Here is a 15,285-nt window from a genome sequence, read left to right as displayed (position 1 = left end):
AAAAGCATAAATGTTGACAAGTGTTATTAAAATCACAGTGAAAACAATGTTATGTGTTAATAGTTTTTTAAGTCCCAGAAGATATGTTATTTCAACTACATTTGGAGGGAAAAAAAACTATGTACCTAATACATCACTAATTGTTGTAACTGACTGCCCTGTGATTAGATATATCATTTTTAAATTAAAATTATATTTTCTCAAAGCAACATACATAATTTTAAAAGTCAAATAACACTATGAGATTTACTGCTAAAAATAGGAACCCTCTCAATTACCCTTCCCACGCCTTGTAAAGGCAGCACCTTCTACATTTCCGGTTATTTTTTCTTCCAGAATTCATCTCCACATTTCTCAATACTGTCTACACTATTCCTTAATTTTATTTTAAATTTTAGGCATTTTAAAATTAAATTTATTGGGGTGACATTGGTTAAAACTATTATATAGTTTTGAAGTGTAAAATCGTATAATACATCATTACACCACCTAAAGTCAAATCTCCTCCCATCACCATATTATTTGACCTTTTACCCTTTACTACCTTCCCCACCGTCCATATTAACTCCCATCTATGTATGGAAAGTCTCTCTCTACAGAAAATCTCTCTTTTATACCATCACCTCCACATATGCTTCTCCCTTTTCTATCTTTGAAAAAAGTTACAATATATACTTTGTTAATGGATTTTGGTTAAATCAGTGTAAACAGGATTCAGATAAGCAACATGAGGTACCATGACTGCCTGAACTTTGCGTTAAACTCGGTGTGTGGGGTGAAGTTAAGGACTGCATCCTTTACTTGGCTTTAGTTTCCTACGTCAAGAATTCTGCCCAAATGCTACAAGGGAGCCACAAACTTCCCCCACCAGCGCCATCTTTTTCTCAGAGGCACCCCTTGGAGCTCTCCATACACTTTCATGGGCTGAACTGTGTTTCCCTCAAAAAACGTTGGTATGTTGAAATCTTAATCACTAGTACCTCAGCATATGACCACACTGAGAGACAGGGTTTTTAAAGAGGTAATTAAGTTAAAATGACATCACTGGGGTGGGCCCTAATCCAATGATTTATGAGAGGATGAGGACTCAGACAACAGATGACCATGTGAAAACACAGCAAGGCTATAAGCCAAGGAGAGAGACCTCTGAAGAAATTAACCTTGCTGACACCCTGATTTTGGACTTGTGGCCTCCAGAACTGTGAGAAAATAAATTTCAGGTGTATTAGCTACCCGGTCAATATTTGTTATTTCAGTCCTAGCAAATTAATACAATACCCCAGTAAAAGTTTTTATCCTGCACAGTGAACAGTGAAACTTCAAGCCTCTTTTTCCCACTTGACTCCCAAAATGCTCACTGTTCTGCCTCTCTTCTCTAATGAATAAATATATAAAATAATCTCATGTTCCAGAATCTTATTTTTCAAAGCATATATAAATAACAGTCATTTTATATAGGAAACAAATTCACTATTCCAGTATTTCTCAAACTATATGGGGAGGGGTATCTGTAAACATTCTTGGGGGTCCAAGAATCACATCAGAATTTTTAGACTGTATTTTCATTTGGAAAATCACCTTTCACCAAGTACTGCCAAAATTTAAGTGCCACATTTGGTTTCCAATGCCACTGGAGCCTCATAGTGCCACTTTACTACTCTTGGTCTTTAATCATAACAGAAGTGAAGTCATTTGTAAACATTTCTGTACCAAATAAAAAGAAATCAAATGACATCGTGGTTACCATAAGAACAATGAAAGGGTTTCAAAAGTTCAAATAGGAAAGTGGGGACTGAGTTCACAGCAAAACCAATCTGCCAAACTCATAAGAATTTGTGTCTTCAATGAGTTGCAAATGGCAGTTTAAAAAGTCTGTCAAATTAAATTGTATAACTAAATAATAATTTGAATGGCATTTATTTTGTTTTTCTTTACCAATGTATTACATAAGAGCGAGAGGCATAAAAAGTTTGCATGTAGTTGAACACTCAAAGAAAAATAGATCAACACGAAGATCTATACAAATATTTTTCCTTTGAAAGAGATGGAAAAATTGTCAAATTTGAGAAATCTTGCCTTATATAAGATTACTAAATGCTAAGCAAATGTTTTACTTACTTTACTAAATCCAAGTTTCCACGGACATGTACCTAAAATCTCTTCTATCTCTTCCAACATCTCTTTAGAACCTGAGCTTATGAGGCGCTTAAAGTGTCGAGGCAGAAGGACCGGAAGGAATTCCATTACTTTTGGAAACTGCAATGCTGTCATTACATTTATAAATGGAACTATAGGATATTAGAAAAGAACAAATCAAAACATACAGATGAGATCATAGAACAACTGATTTAATGGAGAAAGCCAAATCAAAGAGAGATCAATAAATTTACTCTAACCAGTAGGAAAAATGATATTATAACAGTTTCTTTTATACTGAGATGGTTTTCATTATATATAACACCCAAATTTGTCCTTAAATGCTTAGAGAACTATTTCTTAGCCATTTGTTTTGCAAACAATCAGAATAAAATTCTTGACTCAATGACACAAAGATGGATTTAAAGATAAATATAAAAATAATAAGCATATTAACCTTTATAATCATTCTACTGACTATAATCATGACTTTTTTGTCACTGAAGTCATTCAATGATGTGCTGCCAAATTTATTTGAAATATGTAATGGAAATATGCCATATATGTGAATATCCATATAGCAAAGCATATTAAGAAATTATTTTTAAATCATTATGAACTGAAATTTTTCCAAAATGGATTGCTCATATTCTTGGCTTCCTCTTCTGATTTCTTAAATAGAATAACTGACAACTGAACTTTTTCTTAATGACTCAAGGTGATCCTATGGACACAAAAGTCAGAGTGAGGGAAGGAATTACAGTTTGAGCTGCAAAAGTACCAAAAGGAGCTTAAAGATCATTTAATCTAATCTCTTCACATTAAAGATGAGGACCCGGAATGTCAATGACATAAAGCAATATGAAGCACATTTTTATCAAACCAATTTAAAACATTTTAAAACATAAGTCATTAAGTATCTCAAATAAAAAACACACCTGGTGAAGTCAGAGAAATGGCGCCGTGAGGAGCGCTACCAATAAATCTCCCCAAAATTTCAACAAGTTCTTCAACCAGAGATAGAAAAATCTATCCTTGAAGTCCCACACACTGAAAACTAAGGTATGATCGAGAGAAAAATTGACTAAATATATAATCAGCCCCAAAGGAAATAAGATGGAGAAAGGAACACTCCGCCTTCCTCACTAATCTGAGCAAGGGCTGCTTTCACTTGGAACTGAGAGAGAGTGGGGGCTAAGAGGGGCAAAGGGTGTGGAGAGAGCCAGGCTGCAGCACAGACGTCCAAACCAGGCTGCAGCACAGAGGTCCAAGCCAAGGAAACAGCGTGCCTGTGGTGATCCAGCTAACGCCCATGCCAGACCCTTGCAAAGACGGGCTAGCGGCAGCCGCCATTAGCCCCGATATCCTGGTTGGCGAGCGCGGATAGTGTGCGAGAGGTTCCTCCTAGCACCCCGGGACTGGGCACCCGTGTTCCCGGAGAAAGGGCTTTCCATGGCCTGTGACCAAAGTCTCGGTGTGGTCCCTGCACCCTGAACAGCAGCACGCAGGGAGTGCAAGAAAGCAAACTTCCCTACGCCCGAACTTCTCCGGGCAGGCAGGATGCCTCACCCAGCCATTTAGCTAACAGCCCCAGGAAGAAAAAAAATACAAAAGCAATGGAGGGGCGCACAAGCAGCTTGCAGTCTGACTTGGGAGCAGATCTGCGGATCCAATCGCTGAAATTAGCTTAACCTACAGTCTGCTCACTTCCCAACTGACCTATGGGGCTCTAACTGACAAGATCTCTCTCAGTTCACAATCAAAGACAAGAGGCGTGATATTTTTTAGTGCCTCTTGCTATGCACATAGGGGTGGGGACAACTTCTGATTAGCAGAACTCTCATACTCAGGGCTATACATTAAAAAGAGGGTCTTGGTAGCTGTTAAGAACTCTTGTTCTGCAAGCAGTGACTACAGCATCTTCTTCCCAGCCAAAACAGGTTACAAAGTGCGAAAAGCCTGGGAAGAGTGCTCCCACAGAGTGCTGAGGCATACTGGACACACCTGGAGGCGCACAGAAAGGCACCTTGAGAGCAATTGGCTCCCAGCCCTGGCTGATTACGCTGGCAGCTCTGACTGACAGAGCCCTATGCTGAGTGGGTATAGAGTGGGGATTTGCCAGCTCTTTGAGTCTCTTACTCTCCAGGCAGAGGCAGCAGCAACCCCATAGCTGGATCATCAGGCTGCTAAATCAGGAAAAAGAAACTAGGAGAAAGGCTCCAGGAAAATGGACTCTCTCATTGTCGGAGCCTGCAAATGCTAACGAGCCTCAAGTGCCAACGAGACTGAAGCCTAATATATAAAATCGCCATAGAGACTTATCAACTGCAAATCTCTACCTAAGCATGCTACAGGGGTAGAACCCGAGGTATAGAGTCACCGACCAGGAAGAGGGAAAGGAAAGAAAAAGGAAAAAGATAGCCTCTCAAAATCAAGAAAAATCCTCAGACTTTATAACTTTTTCCATTTTTATTTTCTTTCATCTTCTTGTCTTGATTATTTTCTTTTTCTTCCACCTTGATCCTTTTATTCTCTGCCCATCTTATTCTTTCCTCTTCTTGAACTACACTACCCATAAGTGTTACATTTCCTATTTTCTTTCTTTTCTTCTTCCTCTCTCTCTATGAGGTTGCACTCCAAAACCCTTAACTCTCTCTCTCTTTTTGTTCTTTTTTTCTTTTCATTTTTCCTCTTTCTTTTTTTATCCCTCTATATTAGTTTCTTCTTTTCTCCTTTACTTTTCCTCTCATTCAATCCTCAATCACGAACACATTATTTTATTTGGGACTCAAATTTTTTCCTTGTGGCTCTTTGGGTGTTTTTCACTTCGCTTTTTGACTCATTAGCATTCCTCCCAACCCTGGCTCTCCATTCTATCTAGTTTTTGCTCCATTTAATACAATAGTAATTTTTAAATTTTTTTTCCTTTTTCCTGTTTCCCTCTTATTCCTCTCATTATATCTCTTAGTCGACCATCACTTACAAGCAAATCATTTTATTCTTGACCCAAATTTTTTCCTTTTTTGAATTTTGTGGGTCCCTACCTCCTTTTTGCCCCTTTATCACTTCTCCCCAACTCAGGCCCTCCGTTATAGGTAGTTTTTGTTCCATATAGCACAATATAATTCACAGTTCATCACAATTTTTTCTCAAGGAGGAGAGAAGAGGAAGAAAAAGGGAAATAATAAATTTTCTTTATTTTCCCATATATTTTTTTACTTTTTATTCTTTATTAATTCTCATTAGTGTTACCAACAATCCTACCCTCAGATGCCATTAAGGAAAAGGAAATCGAATATCATGGATACAAAAGAAAGAGAGGTAACACAGCTAGATGAGGAAAAATCGATGGAGAAAAAAATTTAATATATTGGAAACCTTGGAGCTAAATGACAGAGAATTTAAAATAGAAAACCTAAAAATACTCAGAGATATACAAGAAAACACAGAAAGGCAATTTAGGGAGCTCAGAAAACAACTCAACAAACACAAAGAATATATTACCAAGGAAATTGAAACTATAAAAAAATCAAACAGAGATGAAAAATTCAATTCATGAACTGAAAAACGAGGTAATAAGCTAGACAGAAGGTAGGATTAGTGATATAGAAGACAAGCAACTTGAGGCACAACAGAGAGAAGAAGAAAGAGGCTCAAAAATTTTAAAAAATGAGAAAGCCCTACAGGAATTGTCTGACTCCATCAAAAAGACTAACATAAGAATAACAGGTATATTAGAAGGAGAAGAAAGAAAAAATGGAATGGAGAACATATTCAAACAAATAGTAGAAGAGAACTTCCCAAGCCTGTGGAAAGAAATAAAGCCTCAAATTCAAGAAGCAAACAGAACATAGAGTTTTCTTAACCACAACAAACCTACTCCAAGGCACATCATAATGAAATTGGCACAAACCAACAACAAAGAAAAAATTCTCAAAGGCAGCCAGGGAAAGGAAGAATACAACATATAAAGGAAGGTCTATTAGATTATCATCAGATTTCTCAGCAGAAATTCTACAATCGAGAAGAGAGTGGACCCCAATATTTAAAGTCCTGAAAGAGAGGAACTTTCAGCCAAGAATACTATACTCATCAAAGCTATCCTTCAAATATGAAAGAGAAATAAAAACATTCACAGATACAGAAAAGATGAGGGAATTTTTTATCAGAAAACCCCCACTCCAGGAAATACTAAAGGGGGTTTTCCAACCAGATACAAAGAACAAAACAAAACCACAAGTAAAAGCTCCACCAAAACACAATAAAACCAAATTTAAACTTTGACAACAAGGACAAAAAAAAGGGGGAGAGGACGGAGATTAACATTAGCAAAGGACGATGGAGTGAAGAAGCACTCATAAGATAGTGTACCACAATGAACATGGTAGGTACCCTTTTCGTTACTTAACGGTAACCATCCTTGAAAAAACCACCACAGAAGTACATGACTTAAAAAAGATAGCAACAGGACCTGGCCGGTTGGCTCAGCGGTAGAGCGTCGGCCTGGCGTGCAGGGGACCCGGGTTCAATTCCCGGCCAGGGCACATAGGAGAAGCGCCCATTTGCTTCTCCACCCCCCCCCCCTTCCTCTCTGTCTCTCTCCTCCCCTCCCGCAGCCAAGGCTCCATTGGAGCAAAGGTGGCCCGGGCACTGGGGATGGCTCCTTGGCCTCTGCCCCAGGTGCTAGATTGGCTCTGGTCGCGTCAGAGCGACGCCCCAGAGGGGCAGAGCATCGCCCCCTGGTGGGCAGAGTGTCGCCCCTGGTGGGCGTGCCGGGCGGATCCTGGTCAGGCGCATGCGGGAGTCTGACTGTCTCTCCCCATTTCCAGCTTCAGAAAAATACAAAAAAAAAAAAAAAGATAGCAACAGAGGAAAGAAGTATGGAATACAACCAAACAAAAACAAATGATAAAAAAAACAAAAGAGAAGAATCAAACAAGATACAAAACTAACAGAAAGCAATTTATAAAATGGCAATAGGGAACCAACAAGTGTCAATAATTACACTAAATGTAAATGGATTAAACTCACCAATAAAAAAGAGTAGCAGAATGGATTAAAAAAGAAAACCCAACTGTTTGCTGCCTACAAGAAACACATGTAAGCAACAAGGATAAAAACAAATTCAAAGTGAAAGGCTAAAAAACAATACTCCAAATAACATCCAAAAAAAAGGTGTAGCAATACTCATATTTGATAATGCTGACTATAAGACAGCAAAAGAACTCAGAGACAAATGGTCATTTCATAATGATTAAGGGGAACTGAATCAAGACATAACAATTCTTAATATATATGCACCAAAGCAAAGAGCACCACAATATATAAGACAGCTACTTATTGACCTAAAAACAAAAACGGACAAAAATACAATCATACTTGGGACCTCAATACACCACTGACAGCTCTAGATCGTTCATCCAAACAGAAAATCAATAAAGATATATTGGGGCCCTGGCTGGTTGGCTCAGCGGTAGAGCGTCGGCCTGGTGTGCGGGGGGACCCGGGTTCGATTCCCGGCCAGGGCACATAGGAGAAGCGCCCATTTGCTTCTCCACCCCCCCCCTCCTTCCTCTCTGTCTCTCTCTTCCCCTCCCGCAGCGAAGGCTCCATTGGAGCAAAGATGGCCCGGGCGCTGGGCATGGCTCCTTGGCCTCTGCCCCAGGCGCTAGAGTGGCTCTGGTCGCGGCAGAGCGACCCCCCGGAGGGGCAGAGCATCGCCCGCTGGTGGGCAGATTGTCGCCCCTGGTGGGCGTGCCGGGTGGATCCCGGTCGGGCGCATGCGGGAGTCTGTCTGACTGTCTCTCCCCATTTCCAGCTTCAGAAAAATACAAAAAAATAATAATAATAAAGATATATTGGCCTTAAAACACTAGAGCACCTGGATATGATAGACATCTACAGGACATTTCATCCCAAAACGACAGAGTATACATTTTTCTCTAGTGTACACGGAACATTCTTAAGAATTGACCATGTAAGGCCACACACAAAAAAAAATCAGCAAATTCAGAAAAATCGAAATTGTACCAAGCATATTTTCTGATCATAAAGCCTTGAAACTGGAATGCAAATGCAGAAAAGAGGGAAAAAAACCCACAAAAATGTGGAAACTAAACAACATACTTTAAAAAAATGAATGGGTCAAAGAAGAAATAAGCGCAGAGATCAAAAGATATACACAGACAAGCCCTGGCCGGTTGGCTCAGCGGTAGAGCGTCAGCCTGGCGTGCAGGAGTCCCAGGTTCGATTCCCCGCCAGGGCACACAGGAGAGGCGCCCATCTGCTTCTCCACCCCTCCCCCTCTCCTTCCTCTCTTTCTCTCTCTTCCCCTCCCGCAGCCGAGGCTCCATTGGAGCAAAGATGGCCCGGGCGCTGAGGATGGCTCTGTGGCCTCTGCCTCAGTCGCTAGAATGGCTCTGGATGCAACAGAGCGACGCCCCAGAGAGGCAGAACATCTCCACCTGGTGGGCATGCCGGGTGGATCCCGGTCGGGTGCATGCGGGAATCTGTCTGACTGTCTCCCTGCTTCCAGCTTCGGAAAAATGAAAAAAAAAAAAAAGATATAAACAGACAAATGAAAATGACAATACGACATATCAGAATCTCTAGGATGCAGCAAAAGCAGTAACAAGAGGGAAGTTCCTATCACTTCGGGCCTATATGAATAAACAAGAGAGAGCCCAAGTAAACCACTTAACTTCACACCTTAGGGAACTAGAAAAAGAAGAACAAAGACAACCCAAAACCAGCTGAAGAAAGGAAATAATAAAAATCAGAGCAGAGGCCCTGGCCAGTTGGTTCAGTGGTAGAGCGTCAGCCTGGTGTGTAGAAGTCCCGGGTTCGATTCCCGGCCAGGGCACACAAAAGAAGTGCCCATCTGCTTCTCCACCCCTCCCCCTCTCCTTCCTCTCTGTCTCTCTCTTCCCCTCCCGCAGCGAGGCTCCATTGGAGCAAAGATGGTCCGGGCGCTGGGATGGCTCCTTGGCCTCTGCCCCAGGCGCTAGAGTGGCTCTGGTTGCAACCGAGCAACGCCCCGGAGGGGCAGAGCATCGCCCCCTGGTGGGTGTGCCGGGTGGATCCTGGTCGGGCGCATGTGGGAGTCTGTCTGACTGTCCCTCCCCGTTTCCAGCTTCAGAAAAATACAAAAAAAATCAGAGCAGAAATAAATGAAATAGAGAACAGAAAAACTTTATAGAAAAAAATAATAGAACAAGGAGCTGGTTCTTTGAAAAGATCAACAAAATTGACAAACCCTTGGCAAGACTCACCAAGGGAAAAAGATAAAGGTCTCATATAAACAAAATCCAAAATGAAACAGGAGAAATTACCACAGATATACAAAGAATTATTATAGAATACTACAAAAAACTATATGCTACTAAATTCAACAATCTAGAAGAAATGGATAAATTCCTAGAACAATACAACCTTCCTAGACTGAGTCAAGAAGAAACAAAATGCCTAAGCAGACCAATTAGCAGGGAAGAAATAGAAAAAAACTATTAAAAACTTCCCCAAAAATAAAAGTCCAGGCCCAGATGGTTATACTAGTGAATTCTATCAAACATTCAAAGAAGACTTGGTTCCTATTCTACTCAAAGTCTTCCAAAAAATTGAAGAAGCAATACTTCCAAACACATTTTATGAGGTCAACTTAATCCTCATACCGAAACCTGGCAAGGACAGCACAAAAAAAGAAAACTACAGACCAATATCTCTAATGACTACAGATGCTAAAATACTAAACAAAATACTAGCAAATTGAATACAATATATTAAAAAAATAATACATCATGATCAAGTGGGATTCATCCCAGAATCTCAAGGATGGTTCAACATATGTGAAACGGTGAACATAATACACCACATCAACAAAACAAAGAACAAAAACCACATGATCTTATCAATAGATGCAGAAAAGGCATTTGATAAAATACAACACAACTTTATGTTTAAGACACTCAACAAAATGGGTATAGAAGGAAAATATCTCAACATGATAAAGGTCATATATGGAATACCATCAGCTAACATCATATTAAATGGCATAAAACTGAAGGCTTTCCCCCCTTAAATCAAGAACAAGACAAGGTTGTTCACTCTCTCCACTTTTATTTAACGTGGTGCTGGAAGTTCTAGCCAGAGCAATCAGACAAGAGAAAGAATAAAAGGCATCCATATCGGAAAAGAAGAAGTAAAGGTATCACTTTTTGCAGATGATATGATCCTATACATCGAAAACCCCAAAGACTCCACAAAAAGTTTACTAGAAACAATAAACCAATACAGTAAGGTCGCAGGATATAAAATTAATATACAAAAGTCTATAGCCTTTCTATATGCCAACAATGAAACGTTAGAAAACGAACTAAAGGCCCTGGCCGGTTGGCTCAGCGGTAGAGCGTCGGCCTGGCGTGCGGGGGACCCGGGTTCGATTCCCGGCCAGGGCACATAGGAGAAGCGCCCATTTGCTTCTCCACCCCCCCTTCCTCTCTGTCTCTCTCTTTCCCTCCCGCAGCCAAGGCTCCATTGGAGCAAAGATGGCCCGGGTGCTGGGGATGGCTCCTTGGCCTCTGCCCCAGGCGCTAGAGTGGCTCTGGTCGCGGCAGAGCGACGCCCCGGAGGGGCAGAGCATCGCCCCCTGGTGGGCAGAGCCTCGCCCCTGGTGGGCGTGCCGGGTGGATCCCAGTTGGGCGCATGCGGGAGTCTGTCTGACTGTCTCTCCTGGTTTCCAGCTTCAGAAAAAAAAAAAAAAAGAAAAAAAAAGAAAAGAAAACGAACTAAAAAAAAAAATCCACTTCACGATTGCAACAACAACAAAAACAATACCTAGGAATAAACATAACAAAGAATGTAAAGGACCTATATAATGAAAACTACAAAGCACTGTTAAGGGAAATCGAAAAAGATACAATGAGATGGAAGTATATTCCTTGTTCTTAGATAGAAAGAATAAATATAATCAAAATGGCCATATTACCCAAAGCAATATATAAATTTAATGCAACGCCCATCAAAATTCCAATGACATTTTTTAAAGAAATGGAACAAAAAATAATCAGATTTATATGGAACTATAAAAAACCCCAAATAGCCAAAGCAATCCTAAAGAAAAAGAATGAGGCTGGGGGCATTACAATACCTGACTTCAAACTATATTATAGAGCCACAACAATCAAAACAGCATGGTATTGGCAGAAAAATAAACACTCAGACCAATGGAACAGAATAGAAAGTCCAGAAATAAAACCACATATATATGGTCAAATAATTTTCGATAAAGTGGCCAACAACACACAATGGAGAAAAGAAAGCCTCTTCAACAAATGGTGCTGGGAAAACTGGAAAGCCACATGCAAAAGAATGAATCTTGACTACAGTCTGTCCCCTTGTACTAAAATTAATTCAAAATGGATCAAAGACCTAAATATAAGACCTGAAACAATAAAGTACATAGAAGAAAACATAGGGACTAAACTCATGGACCTTGGTTTTAAAGAGCATGTTATGAATTTGACTTCAAAGGCAAGAGAAGTGAAGGTAAAGATAAATGAATGGGACTACATCAGACTAAGAAGTTTTTGCTCAGCAAGAGAAACTGACAACAAAATAAACAGACAGCCAACTGAATGGGAAATGATATTTTCAAACAACAGCTCAGATAAGGGCCTAATATCCAAAATATACAAAGAACTCATAAAACTCAACAACAAACAAACAAACAATCCAATAAAAAAATGGGAAGAGGACATGAACAGACACTTCTCCCAGGAAGAAATACAAATGGCCAACAGATATATGAAAAGATGCTCATCTTCATTAGTTATTAGAGAAATGCAAATCAAAACTACAATGAGATACCACCTCACACCTGTTAGATTAGCTATTATCAACAAGACAGGGAATAGCAAATGTTGGAGAGGCTGTGGAGAAAAAGGAACCCTCATTCACTGTTGCTGGGAATGTAAATACAACCATTATGGAAGAAAGTATGGTGGTTCCTCAAAAAACTGAAAATAGAACTGCCTTATGACCCAGTAATCCCTCTACTGGATATATACCCCAAAACTCAAAAACATTGATATGTAAAGACACATGTAGCCCCATGTTCATTGCAGCATTGTTCACAGTTGTCAAGACATGGAAACAACCAAAAAGCCCTTCAAAAGATGTGGCACATATACACTATGGAATACTACTCAGCCATAAGAAATGACACCGGATCATTTACAACAAAATGGTTGGATCTTGATAACATTATACGGAGTGAAATTAGTAAATCAGAAAAAAACCAAGAACTACATGATTCTATACATAGGTGGGACATAAAAATGAGACTAAGAGACATGGACAAGAGTGTGGTGGTTAGGGGGGAGGGCACAAAGAACACTAGAGAGAAGATGACAGAGGACAATCTGACTTTGGGTGATGAGTATGCAACATAATTGAATGACAAGATAACCTGGACATGTTTTCTTTGAACATATGTACTCTGATTTATGGATGTCACCCCATTAAAATTAATAAAAATTTAAAAAAAAATCCACACCTACTTGTGTTTTCCATAGGAAGGCACATCTCATAATCTGTCTGGGACTCTTCCTGGTCAGTCTGTTTAGATTGTTTTTTACCATTCCTCTCAAATTCCTTGTAAAAAGTTCTTAATGTTTCAAAGTTGAGGTTTTCATAGCTTGATATTTTTTTCACCCATGCTAAAAATTTCTTTATAATGTCAGTATGGACATTACAGTCTTTAAGAAAGAGGGAACAGATCTGTTCTTGATTTGGTGGTGACATATCAGACTGTAAAAAGTATGATGGAAATCCTTGAGCTTGATAGTTCTTTGTTCCCACAGGCTTTACATGGACCTTCACTCGCCACCAAGGACCCGTTAATGGAAAACGTCCAACCACTTTATATTTCTCTTGAGTGTTTTCATCGGAAATTACAACTTAAAAAAACAAAGTTAACAGTATACTTTAAAACCTCTCCTCCAATGTTTTTTATCAAATCCATCATTCTGTTTATCTACTCACCATTCTCTTTTATCTACCCTTCTCATACATAAACACACACACACATATACAGCATCCTGTACAGACATCTTATTAGGGTGTCTATAATTTCACTTACCTGTTTACCTGTCTCCCTCTACTATACTGTAAGCCCTCTAGAATAGGGCATTTCATTCACCTTTGAACTCCAAGAGGTAAGCATGGTGCATGGCAAAATCTACTGTTCTTCTAAAGGCAGTTCTTCCTCTGCTACTCTGACTTCAGCCAATACTGAACCTCCTATAGTTTCTAAAAAATATCATGGTCCCTCCCACCTTGGGGACTCTGCATAAGCTGCTCCATCTGCCTTAAATGTTTTGTTCCTTACTGTTTTTCTCATTTACTACAGACCTCAGCTTAACTATCACTTCCTCAGGAAAGCCTTCCCTGAATCTTATGATTATAACCTCTCACAGCACTACTTACTATAGTATTTCTTCTAAGCACGAATTAATATAGTTCCTTCTGTGATTATTTTTTAAATGGTTGTTTAATTCACTAGAAGGTAAGCTCCATTAGGACAGCAACTTCATCATCTTATCTTTCTAGGGTTTTCCAGCAACAAACCCTTGCTTGGAACATGGTAGCCAGTCACTAACACTTTTAGGATAAATGACTTAACCCTCCACAAATACTTGAAAATTCTCTAAACTCGTGCTGCCTATTCACAGGTGACTATTTATATTTAAATTAAATAAAATTTTAGAAATTCAGCTCCTCAGTTGCACTAGCTGCATTTCAGGTTCTCAAAAGCTACATGTGGTTAGTGACTATTGTACTGGACAGCGCAAATATAAAACAATGCCATCATCATAGAAAATCGCACTGGACAGCACTGATCTAAACATTAAAATATTCTTAAAAACAGTCACAAGTATAACTTGTAGTACAGGAAACTACACAAGGGAAACATGGATATCAATATTGTTAACACAAGTTTAATGACTCAATAATGCCTGGAAGGTGTTTCTTGAGTGTGTGTGTTTTCTACGCAGCTCAAAAATAATCACATATTTGACTCCAGACTGCATTCGGAAATAGTTAAAAGCCCCGATTCCGGGTGTGAATACAGGCTCAACATTCACTGTTATCAACATTTTCGACTATAAAACTACGTCAAAGAGTTGTGAACATTAAATGAGGTAACACATGTCAGAGCACAAGCTTAATACACACAGCATTTACTAAAGTCGCTGTTATGAAAGTATCAATATTACTTAATCCTCAGGAGTACTAAACAGCTAGGCGGGTCTTCCCTAAGGAGGTCTGAACAATGGGAAGCCTCACAGAGCACATGGCCACCCTGGAAAGCAGCTCATTCCCCTGCCGTCCCACCCCTCCAGAAAGGTGCTTCCTCACCACGGAGGCTCCCAGGAAGGCTGCCGGCCTTCATGCCCCCACTGCAGAGCTCCTCGGCATCGACGAACACCGGATCTTCGTCCTCCTCCACATCCTCCATCACATAGGCTTCGCTCTCCTCCGGTTCCTTGGATGGGAGCAGAGGTCCCCGAAGCTCGCGCAAACTCTGACCCAAACAGGCCATAACTCAATTCTCCGAAACAATCCAGAATCCAGAAAACCCGGGCTGGGGACCCAGACATTATCAGCCAATGAGGTGCGCGATTGCAACACGGTCCACTTCCGGGAACGCCTGCGCGCGCGCGCGCGCGCGGAAGGGCGGGGGCTGCATTGAGTCCCCGCCCCCAAGTGGCGGGCGGGGCCGCGGGCTGGAAGGAAAGGGGTGGTGCTATCACTGCTGCGTGGGATGATCAAACTTGAAGATGCACCAGGTGGACGAACTCAGCCCGCTAGGCAAAGGCAGATGTAACCGCTAGCCCACGACATCTGCTGCGGGGAGAGAATTGCGGAGGAAGCACCTCTAGTGAGCCTAGAGAGCCGGGAAAAGCAAGTCCTTCCCCAACATCCCCAAAACGAAAATTCAGATGCCTTTCATTCAAGACAGTGGGCCAGCTGCTAAAGCACCGTATGGCGAATCTAGGATCCTGAGACCCTGCTGGCTGGTCGTGACTGCTTTGGGCCTCCGTTTCCTTAAGAAGTTGAATTTCTGTCATCAAAGGCACTATTCAAGGA

General features: G+C 40.6%; 1 protein-coding gene across 2 annotated transcripts in view; it reads right to left on the bottom strand.

The window, feature by feature from the left end:
- HELB (DNA helicase B) overlaps positions 1-14,790 on the bottom strand; it is a 45,561-nt gene extending 30,771 nt beyond the window's left edge. The window contains exons 1-3 of one of the 2 annotated variants that reach the window (XM_066369056.1): positions 14,554-14,790; positions 12,693-13,091; positions 2,119-2,288 (exon numbers count right to left, since the gene is read on the bottom strand). In XM_066369056.1, coding sequence (XP_066225153.1) covers positions 2,119-2,288; positions 12,693-13,091; positions 14,554-14,737 — 753 coding nt within the window. In that variant the 5' untranslated portion in view covers positions 14,738-14,790. The remainder of the gene's footprint in view (positions 1-2,118; positions 2,289-12,692; positions 13,092-14,553) is intronic. The other variant, XM_066369057.1, reaches the window with a different exon arrangement.
- Positions 14,791-15,285: the final 495 nt, after the last annotated feature.

The sequence above is a fragment of the Saccopteryx leptura genome, chromosome 2 (genome assembly GCF_036850995.1).
Source record: "Saccopteryx leptura isolate mSacLep1 chromosome 2, mSacLep1_pri_phased_curated, whole genome shotgun sequence".
Taxonomy (NCBI): Eukaryota; Metazoa; Chordata; class Mammalia; order Chiroptera; family Emballonuridae; genus Saccopteryx; species Saccopteryx leptura.
Note: the sequence above shows the minus strand (reverse complement) of the source record. Positions and strands in the feature narration are given on the sequence as shown.